At 52.5% G+C, this 15,079-nt stretch overlaps 1 protein-coding gene and 1 long non-coding RNA gene across 2 annotated transcripts in view; one reads left to right on the top strand and one right to left on the bottom strand.

Moving 5' to 3' along the window:
- CATSPERG (cation channel sperm associated auxiliary subunit gamma) overlaps positions 1-15,079 on the bottom strand; it is a 41,102-nt gene that overhangs the window by 13,089 nt on the left and 12,934 nt on the right. The window contains exons 11-19 of the mRNA XM_054010286.1: positions 14,229-14,345; positions 12,636-12,686; positions 10,685-10,814; positions 9,500-9,611; positions 8,442-8,600; positions 7,045-7,163; positions 5,738-5,951; positions 5,382-5,444; positions 596-779 (exon numbers count right to left, since the gene is read on the bottom strand). Of these exons, the coding sequence (XP_053866261.1) occupies positions 596-779; positions 5,382-5,444; positions 5,738-5,951; positions 7,045-7,163; positions 8,442-8,600; positions 9,500-9,611; positions 10,685-10,814; positions 12,636-12,686; positions 14,229-14,345 (1,149 nt within the window). The remainder of the gene's footprint in view (positions 1-595; positions 780-5,381; positions 5,445-5,737; positions 5,952-7,044; positions 7,164-8,441; positions 8,601-9,499; positions 9,612-10,684; positions 10,815-12,635; positions 12,687-14,228; positions 14,346-15,079) is intronic.
- LOC128826796 (uncharacterized) lies at positions 7,467-14,509 on the top strand. Its single transcript, XR_008442888.1, has 3 exons — positions 7,467-7,545; positions 8,520-8,813; positions 14,290-14,509. It is a non-coding gene; the product is annotated as an uncharacterized LOC128826796 (long non-coding RNA).

Here is a 15,079-nt window from a genome sequence, read left to right as displayed (position 1 = left end):
ATATAATGCTCCTCTCCCCTTCAAGGTGGATCTCTCCAGGTCAAAGCAGATCTGACATCCTGCTCTCTTCACTAGACCTCCCTTCCCTCCTACAGTTGGGAGTAAAACAGGGGACTCCTGACTCCCAGTCCCCACTGCTGTAACCCATTAGACCCACTCCGCTCCCAGAGCTGGGAACAGAACCCAGGATTCCTAGTTCCCAGCCCCCTGCTCTAACCACTAGACACCACTCCCCAGAGCTGGGGATAGAGACCCTTCTGACAGGAGGCAGTTTTGCCTAGTGGATAGAGGGCAGGACTGGGACTCAGGAGACCTGGGCTCTATGAGGTAACCTTGAGCGAGTCCCTTGCCCACTCCGTGCCTCAGTTTCTCCATCTGGAATATGGGGATAATGCTACCGCCCTCCTTTGTGAAGCACTTTGAGGTCTACGGATGAAAAGCGCTAAGTATTATTATTATTATTATTATTATCATCAACGGCCAGTCCCCCTGCTCTAACTCAGGAAACGCCGGCTCCTCTGATCTCCTACAAATTCATCTAGCCGTTAAAATCCCGTTATTTTCACATCCCCGTCCCAAGACTCTCCTCTCTTACTGCTTTCTGCCGCCGTCCTGATGCTCAGGAACACTGAGAAAGAATAGATGTTATTCTTGTCCAGGTAAATCTTGCTGGGCAGCTGGTTATTGGGCTGCAGGTCATAGATCTTCACGTAGCTCTCCATGTTGACGTAGACACCTCCGGAGGAGTTGCCGTTGCTCGCTACGTAAAAGAAATACTCCTGAAAAAGGAGAGGTGGATTTCATCTCTATCAAGCATGTGCTTAATGCATATTAATAGACTACACTATCAGTATAACATTATGTGTGTATTTCGAGCAGTGACCTGGCCTAATTTGGCCTATGTCTTTCTATAATCCTGTTCGCTGACGCTCCCAGAACACCTTGCGTTAGCTGAATTAAGCTTCGGCGTAGGCGGATAGGAAAACAGTCAGGATCAGGACACATGGGTGTCGGTTGCTTGAAATGTGTGTTAACTGCTTATGCTAAACAGCCGTTTCGCTGTGCATTTAGCTGTGACGCACTGAGTCTGTTTCCCAGATCTGAAGAAGAGCTCAGGGTGAGCTCAAAAGTGTGTCTCTCTCACCGACGGGATCGGTCCAATAAACCAGATCACCTCCCCTACCTTGTCTCTCTCTTCCCGTAGTAACAGGCAGGGGGTTATTTGCACACAGCCAGCCGCGGCATGTCCAAAAGGACATATGATTGTGTTACCCTGGCACAAGGCGAGGAAGTGCCTTCACGCCCCTTGGTACCTGACATGCATGTGTTCAGAACAAAGAGAAAAGCCCCAAGCCCCGGTGCGCCCTGCGCCGCAGCTGAAGCCCGGAGTCCCGAATGGGGGGGACATGTGGGACTCTCCAGGAAATACTCTATGGGACACTCCACACAGTGTGCAGAGCTGGTCAAAAAAGCAAACAGGATGTTAGGAATAATTAAAAAGGGGATAGAGAAGACGGAGAATATATTATTCCTCTTATATAAATCCATGGTACGCCCACATCTTGAATACTGCATACAGATGTGGTCTCCTCATCTCAAAAAAGATATACTGGCACTAGAAAAGGTTCAGAGAAGGGCAACTAAAATGATTAGGGGTTTGGAACAGGTCTCATTTGAGGAGAGATTAAAGAGGCTAGTACTTTTCAACTTGGAAAAGAGGAGACTAAGGGGGATATGATAGAGGTATATAAAATTATGAGTGATGTGGATAAAGTAGATAAGGAAAAGTTATTTACTTATTCCCATAATACAAGAACTAGGGGCCACCAAATGAAATAATGGGCAGCGGATTTAAAACAAATAAAAGGAAGTTCTTCACAGAGCGCACAGTCAACCTGTGGAACTCCTTGCCTGAGGAGGTTGTGAAGGCTAGGACTATAACAGAGTTTAAAAGAGAACTGGATAAATTCATGGAGGTTAAGTCCATTAATGGCTATTAGCCAGGATGGGTAAGGAATGGTGTCCCTAGCCTCTGTTTGTCAGAGGGTGAAGCTGGACGGCAGGAGAGAGATCACTTGATCATTGCCTGTTAGGTTCACTCCCTCTGGGGCACCTGGCTTTGGCCACTATCGGTAGACAGGACACTGGGCTGGATGGACCTGTAGTCTGACCCAGTACAGCCATTCTTATGTTCTTATGTTAATGTAAGCCCTGGGTACCCCATAGTACCAGGAAACCCAGGCAGAAAGCTGATGGGGGGAATCTAGCCTCAATGACGCCCACAGGGCCGTGTGCTTGTCAACAGGTGGAGTATAAACAGGACAATTTTGGGGGTGTCACTTTGGAACGGGGAATTTAACGCTGCCCAAGACAGCTTTGTGGCGACCGAGCCTCTTTCCTGCCCTAGCTTCTCACTGACTTTTTGCAACCCCCCTGACTGGGCTCTTGGATATATTTCATAACCGAACCAAAGCGTGGTCAAGCACCAGCCTGTACCATTTCCCGAGAGGAGGAAGCGGTGGCATGGACAAGGGACCCCAAGCTGTGGTATGTGAATCGCTGGTGGTACAGGGGCTTGGTGGATGATGGACGTCACAGCTTCAAACTAACAGTGGTTCCGCTCACTGCAGCGCGCCAGGAAAGGCCTGAGACGCAAAATGGGCTTAGCCCTAAGGGGGACTCACATCTGGCATTGGGAGGGGGTTTAGAGACCCCCCCCATGGAGACTAAGGGGGTGAAGGAGCACAGTGGAGCATGCTCCAAATGGAGGATCTGCTCCAAAGGAGACTTTGACAGTCAAGCAAGGGGGAGAGTGAAGGAGACGCTGTCTGGGAGGAGGAAGCCAGTTTGCAGCTGCTGGGAACAGAGCAATCCACAAGGGGCTGAATATTGTGGGTAAAACCTCAACTGGGAGGGTGGGGGCACGGTCCTCTTCCCTGCCCCAACTCCCTGCTGAGGGAGCCTATCCAAACACAGGGAAGAGAGCTGGGGGACACTTGTTTGGCCAGCTGAGTCGCTGAGACTGATTGGGAACTGGGGTAAGCCTGCATTCGTGCCCCAAACTGCAGAAAGAGTGGGGAGGCAGGGAGCGGCCCAGCACCCACCCCTTGAATACTGCGCACAGTTCTGGGTGCCCCATCTCAAAAAAGATACATTCGAATTGGAAAAGGTACCGACAACAAAAATGATCAGGGGGATGGAAAGGCTTCCAGATGAGGAGAGATTAAAGAGACTGGGGCGGTTCAGCTTAGAAAAGAGACGACTGAGGGGGGATACGATAGCGGTCTATACAATCATGGCTGGTGTGGAGAAAGTGAATAAGGACGTGTTATTTACCCCATCACAGAACACACAAACCAGGGGTCACCCGATGAAATTAACAGGCATCAGATTTACAACTAGCAAAAGGAAGGACTTCATCCAATGCCCAGTCAACCTGTGGAACTCATTGCCAGGGGATATTGTGAAGCCCAAAAGAGAATGAGATCAGTTCCTGGAGGATAGATCCATCAATGGCTATTAGCCACAATGGTGAGGGACGCAATCCCATCATGCTCTGGGTGTCCCTAAACCTCCAACGGCCAGAAGCTGGGCGTGGATGACAGGGGATGAATCACTCGATAACTGCCCTGTTCTGTTCATTCCCTCTGAAGCATCTGGCCCCGGCCACTGTCAGAAGACAGGATACTGGGTTAGACGGACCACTGGTCTGACCCAATATGGCTCTTTTCTGAAGGCTGGTCAGGTGTACCAGGGAGAGGTGATCAAGACAGTCCACACCTCCCTCCCTCGGGCCCTAGGCCCGGACCTGGTGGAGAGGGAGGGCCAAGGTCCCCCTACCTTCCCCACCCTGTCCATCCTGGGGCTTCCTGGCAGCCTTTCCGCTGGGCCCAACCTACAGCTTGCGCCGAGTCGCCCAGTTGAAGCTTCTGCCTCCTCCTCCCGCCTCCAGAGCTCCTCACGTCCGTCCAACGAGACCCAGGGCCGGCTCCATGCAACTGCAAACCCAGCAGCCACAGGGAGCTCCGAGATCAAGGGCTGCGGCAGAGCCGGGAGGCAGGGACCGCATGGGAAATTCCTTCCTGTCACCGGATACATAATGCTGATTTATTCCCTCTGGAAGATTACAGACGTATTCCAGCCCATGGCAACTACTGGCCCAAGTCTGCCACCTTCTGACTTTCAGGGCTCCCTACCACAGGCAATTAAAGTTCTTATTCATTAGAACTGTTTCTGAGACATGGCCAATCTACCTTCTCTGTCCCACCTTTGGGGAGGAACTCAGCAGCTGTTTAACTGCAATCGTCTGGGACACGAAGTGAAGGAGAAAGATTGTGGAACTGCAGTGGGAATGTCTGGAGACAGGCTGGAGGTACCCAAACTAAAATCTGTCCAGGCTATCAGAGTTTACAGATCTGTTTCTAAAAGATTAATCAACAGCGTGCCATCGCTGGCAAATAGTATCAATGGTCAATGAGGGTCTGGCTGGAGAATCTTGCCTGCATGCTCGGGGTTCTACTGATCGCCATATTTGGGGTCAGGAAGGAATTTTCCTCCAGGGTGGATTGACAAAGGCATGGGGCGGGGGTCGCTAGCGACTTGAAGTCTTTAAATCACAGGATTTGGGGACTTCAACAGCTGAGTCAAGGGAAAGGGGGTGGGTCAGCTTTTGTGGCCTGCATCATGGGGGAGGTCAGACTAGATGATCGTACTGGTCCCTTCTGACCTTAAAGTCTATGAGTCTATGGCTACATCTACACTACAGGGGGGAGTCGATTTAAGATACGCAAATTCAGCTACATGAATAGCGTAGCTGAATTCGACATATCGCAGCCGACTTACCCCACTGTGAGGACGGCGGCAAAATCGACCTCTGCGGCTTCCCGTCGACGGCGCTTACTCCCACCTCCGCTGGTGGAGTAAGAGCGTCGATTCGGGGATCAATTGTCGCGTCCCGATGGGACGCGATAAATCAATCCCCGAGAGGTCGATTTCTACCCGCCGATTCAGGCGGGTAGTGTAGACTTAGCCTATGAGTCTATGAGAATATAACACAATTTAGACAAGGAACCAACACCCTTAGAACATAAGAACGGCTGTACCGGGTCAAACCAAAGGTCCATCCAGCCCAGTATCCTGTCTACCGACAGTGGCCAATGCCAGGTGCCCCAGAGGGAGTGAACCTAACAGGCAATGATCAAGTGATCTCTCTCCTGCCATCCATCTCCACCCTCTGACAAACAGAGTCTAGGGACACCATTCCTTACCCGTCCTGGCTAATAGCCATTAATGGACTTAACCACCATGAATGTATCCAGTTCTCTTTTAATGTGATCGGTTGGGTTTTTGGTCAAAAGGGAATGTTCAGAAACTTTTCTTACTGCATATTGCTTTCTGTTTTTCCACCACCGCCAAGTTGGGTCATGGACCGGGTCAGCATAAGGCTAAAAAATAAAATAAAATAAAGAGCTTGCTAAATTACAAGTCATCTGAAAACACAAGATTTTCTCATCTGAAAAGCACATGGTCCTGTTGTGGATTATCCACATCTTTCTTATAATCCCTGTTACCTGTGGGAAAGTCCACATCCCTGAGCAAGGCACTTCTACGACCTCACTCCCAGCGTGGACAGCACTAGCTCAGAACTCCCAACCTTCCTACCTAGCGCTGTGGGTACAATGTCCTTTCCCCCAGCCCATCACCGTAAAGCAGCTGAGACTTGACGAGAAGAAATCACCCTGCTATAGTCCGCGTGCAGCCAGAGCAGCTGGAAGATCAGTCCCTGGTATACAGCCAGAGACACGTTGTTGTGGAAGCCTGTTTTGTCCATGACATCCGGTGGCTCGGTGGAATAGTGCTCCATCCGGGTGAAGCGCTGAGGGGCTGGGAGGTCCTCGAGGCGCATGACCGAGAAGGAGCAGGGATGGAAGAACCTGATGTACTCAATATCTCTGAGGGAGAAACGGGGAGACAGGAAGTGAGTGTGGGTTGGCACTGAAATGCACTGGTTCAGCACAAGGTTGGGCGGTGCTCTGGCATGCTGCAGTGGACTGGGCGGTGAAACAGATCTGTAAACTCTGATAGCCTGGGCGGAGCCTGTGTGCTGGATGGAATCAGGATCTTTCGGCTGTGTGTCACGTGTCCTATACTGCTAATAGCTAAGGGGAGCTGCAGAATTAGAGCTAAACACAGAAGAGGCCGTGAGGCTGCCTTGGAGATTCTGAGGTGGAGTGCTGCACCTGTGATCTGGCCTGATGTGAACAGGGCCAGATCCTGCCTGGATCTGGGCATGCTGCGCTCCTCGGGACCACTCCCAGGGCCTGAGCACAAGGCAGGATCAGGCGCCTAGGATCTCACTCCGAGGGACACAGTGCTGGCTAGCAGATAGAGCAATGGACTTGGACTTGGGAGCACAGGTGCTGACTTTCTAATGTGCCGGGGGGGGTGGGGGGGGGGCTCGGCCCTGCCCCCACTGCACCCCTTCCCCCAAGGCCCTGCCCCCGCCCCGCCTCTTCCCACCCCGGCTCCACTCCCGCCCCGCCTCTTCCCGCCCCGCCTCCACTCCCTTCCCCCAGTGCACCACGCCCTCGCTCCTCCCCCTCCCTCCCCAAGCCTCCTGCACGCCTCAAAACAGCTGATCTCAGCGGACGGGAGGTGCGGGGCGGGAGAGGGAGGCGCTGATCAGCGGGGGCCTGCCAATGGGCAGCAAACACCATTTTTCCCCCATGGGTGCTCCAGCCCCGGAGCACCCACGGAATTGGCTCCCAGGCTTGGGAGAACTGGTTTCTATTCCCGGATCTGCCGCTGCTTTGCTGGGTGACTGTGGGCTAGTCCCATCCCTGCGTCGTGCCTCAGCTTCCCCCTCTGTCAAACAGAGTAAGGAGAGTGTTCTCCTGTGTCAAGGAATTATTCCTTAGACCCAGCTGACAGCTCAGCCCTGGTACATGCGCACTGGCGTGGCCCCAGGACTGGAGCCGGCTCCGTCTGCACCAGAAGCGTTGGAACCGTCTTTCCCACCATTGCCCGTCCTCTGCCACTACTCACTGTAAATACACCAGATGGTACTGATGGACGATGAGGTGCCGGTACGACAATATATAATGGAGAGGGAAGCTCCTCTTGATCAGTTTTCCCTCTCCCTGTTCATCCAGTATGTAAACCACCTGAAAGGAGAGGCAAGAGCAGAAAATACGGGGGAAAGGTAGAGTTCAACCCCTGCTATTCAGGAGAAGTGGAAAGAAGCCATTGTCACCCAGCAGCTGAAACTAACACCCGTTTATTGCCTCTGGTTTTCTGTAAGCTCTTTGTCTTTTTGTTCTGGTCCTGGCCTGTGACTGGGGCTCTTGGGGGTAGCAGTGAATCACTGCTGCAAATAAATAAATAAGCCAGTAGCACCCATGGAAAAGCTGAAGAGAAACTGAATCATGTGGCACAAGGAGGAGGAGTTTCGAATGCAGGGGCCAGGACTTTGCTCTGTGTGTGCATGAGAGGCCCGGGACAAGAGCTGCCGCCGTGGGAGAAAGCCAGGCGGACCGGAACAAGCTGGTAACGGGGCCCTGAGAGAAAGCTACCGGGGACCGGGTGCGGGCTGGAAAGAAGCCTTGGTCCGCTGTTGGTTGATTCCCACGGTGTTCAAGGAAATGAGGCCTTTGTGCGTTCCGTGCAAATGAACGAGCTTGCGGCAAAGACAAAATTTGACTAGCACCAATTTCTCCTGCTAACTGGAACAAGCCAGGAGCCCTGGACTTTTTGTCTGGCTGCTTGGGTCAGAAGCAGTAACAGCCCTAGGGTGACCAGACTGCAAATGTGAAAAATTGGGACGGGGGTGGGGGGTAATAGGCGCCTATATAAGACCCAAAAATCGGGACTGTCCCTACAAAATCGGGACATCTGGTCACCCTAAACAGCCCCCATGGTTGGGGGTCATTTTCTTCCCTGTGTGGAAATGGGACGGCATTTGGCTTCCAGATCGGCCATGGCCCTAACCTGTGTGGCCACACCCCTTGCCACCTCTCGCTTGCGTGAGCATTGCAGGTGCCTCCTGCTTCTGATCTCATTGACATGGGTGCGAATCAGGAGTAGCCCCATTCATGTAAATGGAATTACTCCACTGTGGGATAAGCATAAGGCCCTGAAAGTGGAAGCATGAAGGCCTGTCTCTATGCCCAGAGCAGGTGCCCCACACTCACCACTAACAGGTTTCAGACGTAACCTGGGGGAAACGCGATCTCTATGGTGTCTGCTAATGAGGGGGCCAATTCTCCTGTGGCCGCTTGGCCCTGGAAACTGGGCTGAGACGGCTAATGAATCTACTGGCCAATCAGCAGCTGTCAACGGCTTCCCAGCACTATAGACCAGGGCTAGATTCAAACTTCTAGAGACCATTAACCACTCCCTGCGCCACCCACCATGCATCTGTGACTCCGGCTGCCCGAGCTCACCTGCTGCAGCCCCTCCTTGTTAAAAAAGAGGCTCATGAACGTCTCGTTGAAGCTAAAGTCCTTTGACCCTCTCATTAGCTGTAGCCTGAGGTACGTGTCCCAGGCCTCGGAGGGGTAGAGCCGAATGACGACCGAGCTGCCTTCCACCGAAAACCAGATCTGGAGAGCCAAACGGAGCCAGATGTGAAGAGCGGGCGAAGGGAGCAGAAGTCTTGGAAGGGGTCGCTGGAGGGGACTTTCCCAAGGAGCTGCTACCTCCCTGCTGCTGAGATGCAGCCACCTCTGCAGGGATGGAGCGTGGCAGCTGTTTATACAGGGTTCGCCCAGCCAGCACGGAGTTCCTCTCGAGTGGGGAGAGAGTGTGGTCTAATGGTGAGCACAGCGCCCCCGCAGGACTCCTGGGTTCTGTGTGCCCTCTGCTGTGCAAGGCCTTTGCTCTCTCTGTGCCTTGCTTTAATCACTCGTAAAGGGGATAAGAATATTTAGCAGCTCTTTGGACAGGTTAGGAGGCAGCGTTAGCGACCGAATAGTGCCCTGAGATCCTCAGATGAAAGACGCTACACAAAAAGGCAGCCATCCATGACATTGCCGACCATTATTCATCAGTAGACCTCAAAGCAGGTCAGTAACATTATCCCCATTTTACAGATGGGGCAACTGAGGATACGTCTCCACAGCAAAGAAAAACCCGGGGCTGTCCTGTGCCAGCTGACTCGGGCACATGGGCAGTGTACACTGCACACATTGCAGCGTAGACTTCTGGGCTCGGGCTCTGGGACCCTCCCACCTCACAGGGTTCTACAGAGCTGGCTCCAGCCTGAGCCCAGACATACACAGCCGCGGACCAGCCCAAGCCCTGAGAGCCCAAATCAGTTGCAGGGATCTAGTTGCCATGTATACCCTAGGACACAAAGAGGTGACATGATTCACCCCAGGTCACCCAGCTTAACCAGGGGCAGAGCCAGGAATAGACCCCAGGGCAGGGTGCTATCCCCTAGGCCACACTGCAGCCAGTCAAACGATGCGCCCGCCTGATGCACCCATTCACGCCACCGTACCTCCTCCGAGTCTGTCACACACACGAATTCCCCTACATACGACAGAACGAAGTAGCTGATGGGGGATTGTTGGGGGAAGCCGGAGAGGTGAATGTAATTAACCAGGTCGTAGCTGCAAGGAAAGCACAAGGGAAGTAGGAAACATTACACTCCATTGCTTTCGTTCCCCTTTCATTCTCTCCCTGAGGATGAAAAGCCTGGTAGTGAAACCTTTACATTTGGCACTGTCTCTGGGTCTGGCTCTCCTAGCAGACAGTGGCCCCTCTGGTCTGTCCCTTGATCTGTTACATTTGTATTGGCTGTAACGCCACATCTGGAACCTTCACAATTAGCTGATTGTTTTGCAATGGTCGGGTCGTTCCCCACACAGCTCTGCCAACGCGCCACAGGGTGAAACCCACCCCCTGAGCCGGCAAACGCCTCGGGTAGGACAGGAGTTCCATTTCAGCTGTATTGGAAGTGCGGCGCATACTTTGTGCTGACTCTGCACGGTGGGTGAATTTCATCCTTGGGGTGCTGTGCAACTCTGGAGGGATCTCGCAGACCGATGCGATTGAGATCAGAATTGGGTCCAGAGCTTTGGGTCACGATTCTTTGACATAGTGATTTTGAGTGCCCCAGTTTTGGGGCTGATTTCCAAATCAAATGCGGGGGAGAGAGGGTTCGTCACTTTCTGAAAATCAGACCTCTTTACGGTGCCTCCGGCCGGGCCCCTGCAATCACTCATCTCTTGAAAATGTCAGCCTTGGTTTTTAAAACGTCTCATCTGAAGGGCCCGAGCATGACACTCGACTTACCCACTTCGCACTGCTGGGGCGAGCTGTGATTCTGAGGCTGCACCTAATGCCCCAGTCCTGCAGCTAGGTCCATGTGCACCTACTCCCTAATGCATGTGAATGGTGCCGGATGTAATAACTGGGCCTATAAATGTGCCCGAGTTGTGAGTTCAACTCTAAAAAGTGAGTTAGGTTCAGAAGACATCACAATAACCTATAATGACAAATGTAAATGGGAAAAGGAATGAAAGGCAGGCGGACTGAATGAGCCCAGGAGAAAGGCCGACTGATAGAACTGAAGGAATCTGTTAAATCCGTTAAAATCATGCCTGGTAAATGAGCAAAGTGTGGAACCAACTCATCAGTTGCCTCCCCGAAAACCAGAGATCGATACAGACTTTGTTCTCACCTTTGTAAAATAACATTGCCCCAGATGTAGAGGATCGTGCTGAACGGGTTATAGGACAGCCCCCTTGGGATCAGCGGGGAATCCGTGTATTCTTCCAGTCCCAGCAACATCACAAACCCTTTGTCAGTGTCTGCAAAGGAAAAGTGGGAGAAACCTGGTCAGAGTGGGTCTTCTGTAGGAGTCGCGAGGTCGGAGTTCAGAGAAGAGCAGCAAAAGAAAAGGATTAGGCTGCAAGGAGATTTCCGGGGTATTGTTACGCTGAAAGATGGTAATGGCTGGCATGAGGTAAGGCTTTGATCTAAAGACAATCCTGGGCCTCATTAAAGCTAACAGGGGAGCCAAGCAGTCTTTCAGACCCAATGGAAGCAGCAGTTGAATCTCTTTAAGTAACAGAGAGCTACAAATGAGGAGGGACCGCCCAAGCCACGGGGCAGGTCAGAGGCAGGGGTTACCTGGCTGCCAAAGCAGGGGCTAGGAGATTAGTCTGCAGTCTGTGTGTTGGAGGAGAAAACTGAGCAAAGCACTTGTGGGCATGACCATTAGGAGGAAGTAGAGAGACACTGATTCTTGGGCACAGAGCCCGCTGGAGGGGCAGATGTGTGGATTTTGGAGCGAGGAAAGCAGCCTGCTGCAGGCTGTTTCAGGGAAACAAGACTTTGTGGACACTCTTTGTAAACAAACAAGGTTGCACTGAGAACAGACCTGATTCATAGCATCGATTTCTCCTCATAATGAGTTCTGCAAGGCTAATGCTCAGGTCAAAGAGGCAACTTTATTCCTGTTACAGATGCACCTAAGAACAGGCCCATGAGATCAGGGCCACCCTGCGCTAGGGGCTGCCCAGTCATGTAACAGAGAAGACAAGGCTTGCCCAGAGAGCTCACAATCTAGGATCTGTGACCCAAGAGCGAGTAGCTATTTTCTCTCTGATTCACCGCCGTGTTGCTCCTGGTTTGCACAAGTGGAACCCTGTCAACGTGGTGTAAAACAGGAGTAAGGCAGTGGTGAAGTAGGCTTGCAGAGGTGGGATAATCAGTGCGGGAGATGAGGGGCTTGTCTATACATGGTAGCTATTTTGCCCTAGCTAATTCCGGTCAATTTCCCCATGGATACTCATTCTAGAATAAGAGTACCTTTTTCTGCTTGTCTACATGGGGACAACTGGGAAAGTTAATCCAAATTAACTTCTAATGTGAATAAGTTAAAATGCATTAAGCCCCTGTGTGGATGCTCTTAATCTGAATTAACGTAAGGCCACGTCTACACTATGGGGACAATAGTAGTGTATTTTTTCACATCTCAGAGCGCCATCGCTGTTGACCGAAATTTGAAGTATAGATCAGGCCTGACTCTAATTTCACTTTGGAAATGAGTTCAGTGAATCCAAATCAAAGCCACTTTTATTCTGAATCAGAGCATCCACACAGGGGTTTAATGCACTTTAACCAAGGGCCTGTCAGTACAAACAGGCAGCTTGAGGTGTAAATCTACCCCACACTAGCCTGCCGTGCACTAACTCTCCTGCTGTCTCGCTCCACAAATTCCCCAGTGCGCTGTGATCTTCTCCCCTTCAAAGCCGGGTAGACTGAGAGAGAGACACTGAGGCATTGAGAGAGAGGCTGGGCAGAGCCCTGCAGGGAACAATCATGCTCTGGGTTTGGGGGGGTGAACTGGGAGAGCAGGCTGCACATTCCAATCTAGTTTCAGAATAACAGCCGTGTTAGTCTGTATCCACAAAAAGAAGAACAGGAGTACTTGTGGCACCTTAGAGACTAACAAATTTATTAGAGCATAAGCTTTCGTGGACTACAGCCCACTTCTTCGGAGATGTTAGTCTCTAAGGTGCCACAAGTACTCCTGTTCTTCTTTTTATTCCAATCTAGGGCGTCTACCAGGATATCTCTGCCGCTCCCATCAAAGCCTGTTAGAATGTTCCAAGGTGGGTTCTTACCTTTGGGTATGAAGCGAGGTATGGAGTACAACATCCAGAAAGTTGCACCGACTGCGAGCAAACAGACATGGAAATGACAAGTTACAGCGGAGTCTGTTTATTACATGAACTCACCTTGTTAAATCTTTGTACGTACATGGCCCCCGTTACCACAGAATCAGAATCTTTCCTGCGTTTAGCTCAGGGGTGGGCAAACTTTTTGGTCCAAGGGCCACATTGGGGTTGCGAAACTGTATGGAGGGCTGAGTAAGGAAGGCTGTGCCTTCCCAAACAGCCTGGCCCCCCGCATCCCCCCCCTCCCACTTCCCACTCCCTGACTGTCCCTCTCAGAACCCCTGACCCATCCAACCCCCCCGCTCCCTGTCCCCTGACCACTGGGGACAGGGACTCCACACCTTGACCAGCCCCCCTGGGACTCCACCCCCATCCAAACCCCCCTGCTCCCTGTCCCTGACTGCCCCCTCCCGAGACCCCCACCCCATCCAACCCCCCCGCTCCCCGTCCCCTGACCGCCCCCTCCCAGGACCCCTTACCCCTAACCGCCCCCCCGGGGCCCCACCCCCATCCAACCGCCCAATGTTCCCTGTCCCCTGACTGCCCCCCAGGAGTCCCTGCCCCTTATCCAACCATGCCCCCCCCGCTCCCCACACCTTTACCATGCCGCTCATAGTGGCAGGACTGGCAGCCACGCCACCCGGCCGCAGCCAGCCATGCCACTGCGCTGCCTGCGTGGTGAGCTGAGGCTGCGGGGGAGGGGGAACAGCAGGGGAGGGGCTGGGGGCTAGCCTCCCCGGCTGGGAGCTCAGGGGCCGGGGAGGACAATCCTGTGGGCCGGATGTGGCCCGCGGGCCGTAGTTTGCCCACCTCTGGTTTAGTTCCACAACCCCCTGGGAGGTAGGGCAGTACTATTACGTCCATTGCGCAGATGGGGAAACCGAGTCACGGAGCAGCTAAGTGACTCGCCCAAGATCACATGGGGAATGTGTGCCTCCACTGCTATTCTTAGCCATGCTAGCATGGGTTAAGCGAGCGCAGGTAAGTCTACCCAAGCGGCAGTCGCACCCCGGATGGCAGTGTAGACACACTCTTAGTCCAGACCTAGAAAGATGACTTCTAGTGGGCAGTTCAGTCCCTGTCACCATTCCGTCCTTGGCCTCTCTACTGCGACTGGGACAGTTTGCAGCGATAGGAACAGTTCCTCACCAGGGGCTGGACTGGCTGGTAGCCAGTAAACATTTTCATTTGCTACTGACCTAGGCTGGACTTGAACCAATCATCTAGGCGGGCAAAGGCAGCCCCAGAGCCATTCAGTTCTCCTCCATGGTCCAATTATTAGATCATCACTCTCACACATGAGATAAACCAACACCTTCTGCGAGCTAACTCCCTCCCAAGGCCCGACCCTGCTGAGCATTGGGGCTAGCAGGATCTGACAACACATTCTGCCCCCACTGCCCCTCCCCCAGCACAGCCCACGTAGGGACCCGGTTCGCAGCATGTGAACCTCAGCGTCGCTCCACGGACTTTGATGGAAGGACGCTGATTCACAGCAGCTGGCTTTACGCTTGTATCGGTCCAGAACGACAGCCCGACCTTGATCGTAGGCCATGAGGTAGTAATCGGGCTCGCTGTTCTTTTTCTTCCCTTTCACCAGCAGCACAATCATCTCCTCTTCCGTGATGTAGACAGTCCAGAGGATCGTGCAAGAAACTGAAAGTGGAGAGAGAGAAAGAGAGAGGCAGAAAATCTTTCCAAACGGCTTTTTCTAAACATCTCTGTGGCGATGATTTTGAATAAGCAACAGTCTCCTCGTATAACATGTCACTGCTTCATTGTACCAGTGTTCCAGGTGAGGAGCCAGTGTTCCAGAACTGTATCAGTGTTCCAGAATTGCACCAGTGTTCCATTGTACCAGTGTTCCAGAATTGGAGCCAGAGTTCCACATGAGGTCATCTGGAACACTGGCTCCAATTCTGGTCACCCATGCTCAAGAAAGATGGATTCAAATGGGAACCGGTGCAGAAGAAGAGGATAATCAGGGGACTGGAGAGCCGATCTTTTGAGAGGAGAGAGGGAGCTTGTTTTGCCTGGCAAATGGCAGGTTGAGGGTATGTCTACACTTAAAATGGGAGGGGTTCTCCAGTCCCTGTAGTCAATTCACCTCCCCCAGAGGTGGTAGCTAAGAAGAATTCTTCCCTTGAGCTAGCACTGTCTACACTGGGGGAGAAGTCACCTGGACTAGGTCTCTTGGGGGTGTGGGTTTTTCACACATAGCCATTCAGTGTAGGATTGGATTGCTTCCCATAGCGGTGGCATCGGAAATGGAGGGGGAGAACATGTCCAGGAGGCTGGAGATGAGAAGAAGGTGTCTAGCCCTCCGAGGAGGGGACAGCCTTCAGATAGGAGCAGTGAGGGGCAAAGAACCTAACTGGCTGGAGGATGGA

Source organism: Malaclemys terrapin, chromosome 20 (assembly GCF_027887155.1).
Source record: "Malaclemys terrapin pileata isolate rMalTer1 chromosome 20, rMalTer1.hap1, whole genome shotgun sequence".
NCBI classification, from domain to species: Eukaryota; Metazoa; Chordata; order Testudines; family Emydidae; genus Malaclemys; species Malaclemys terrapin.
This window is presented reverse-complemented; position numbering and strand designations above follow the sequence as displayed.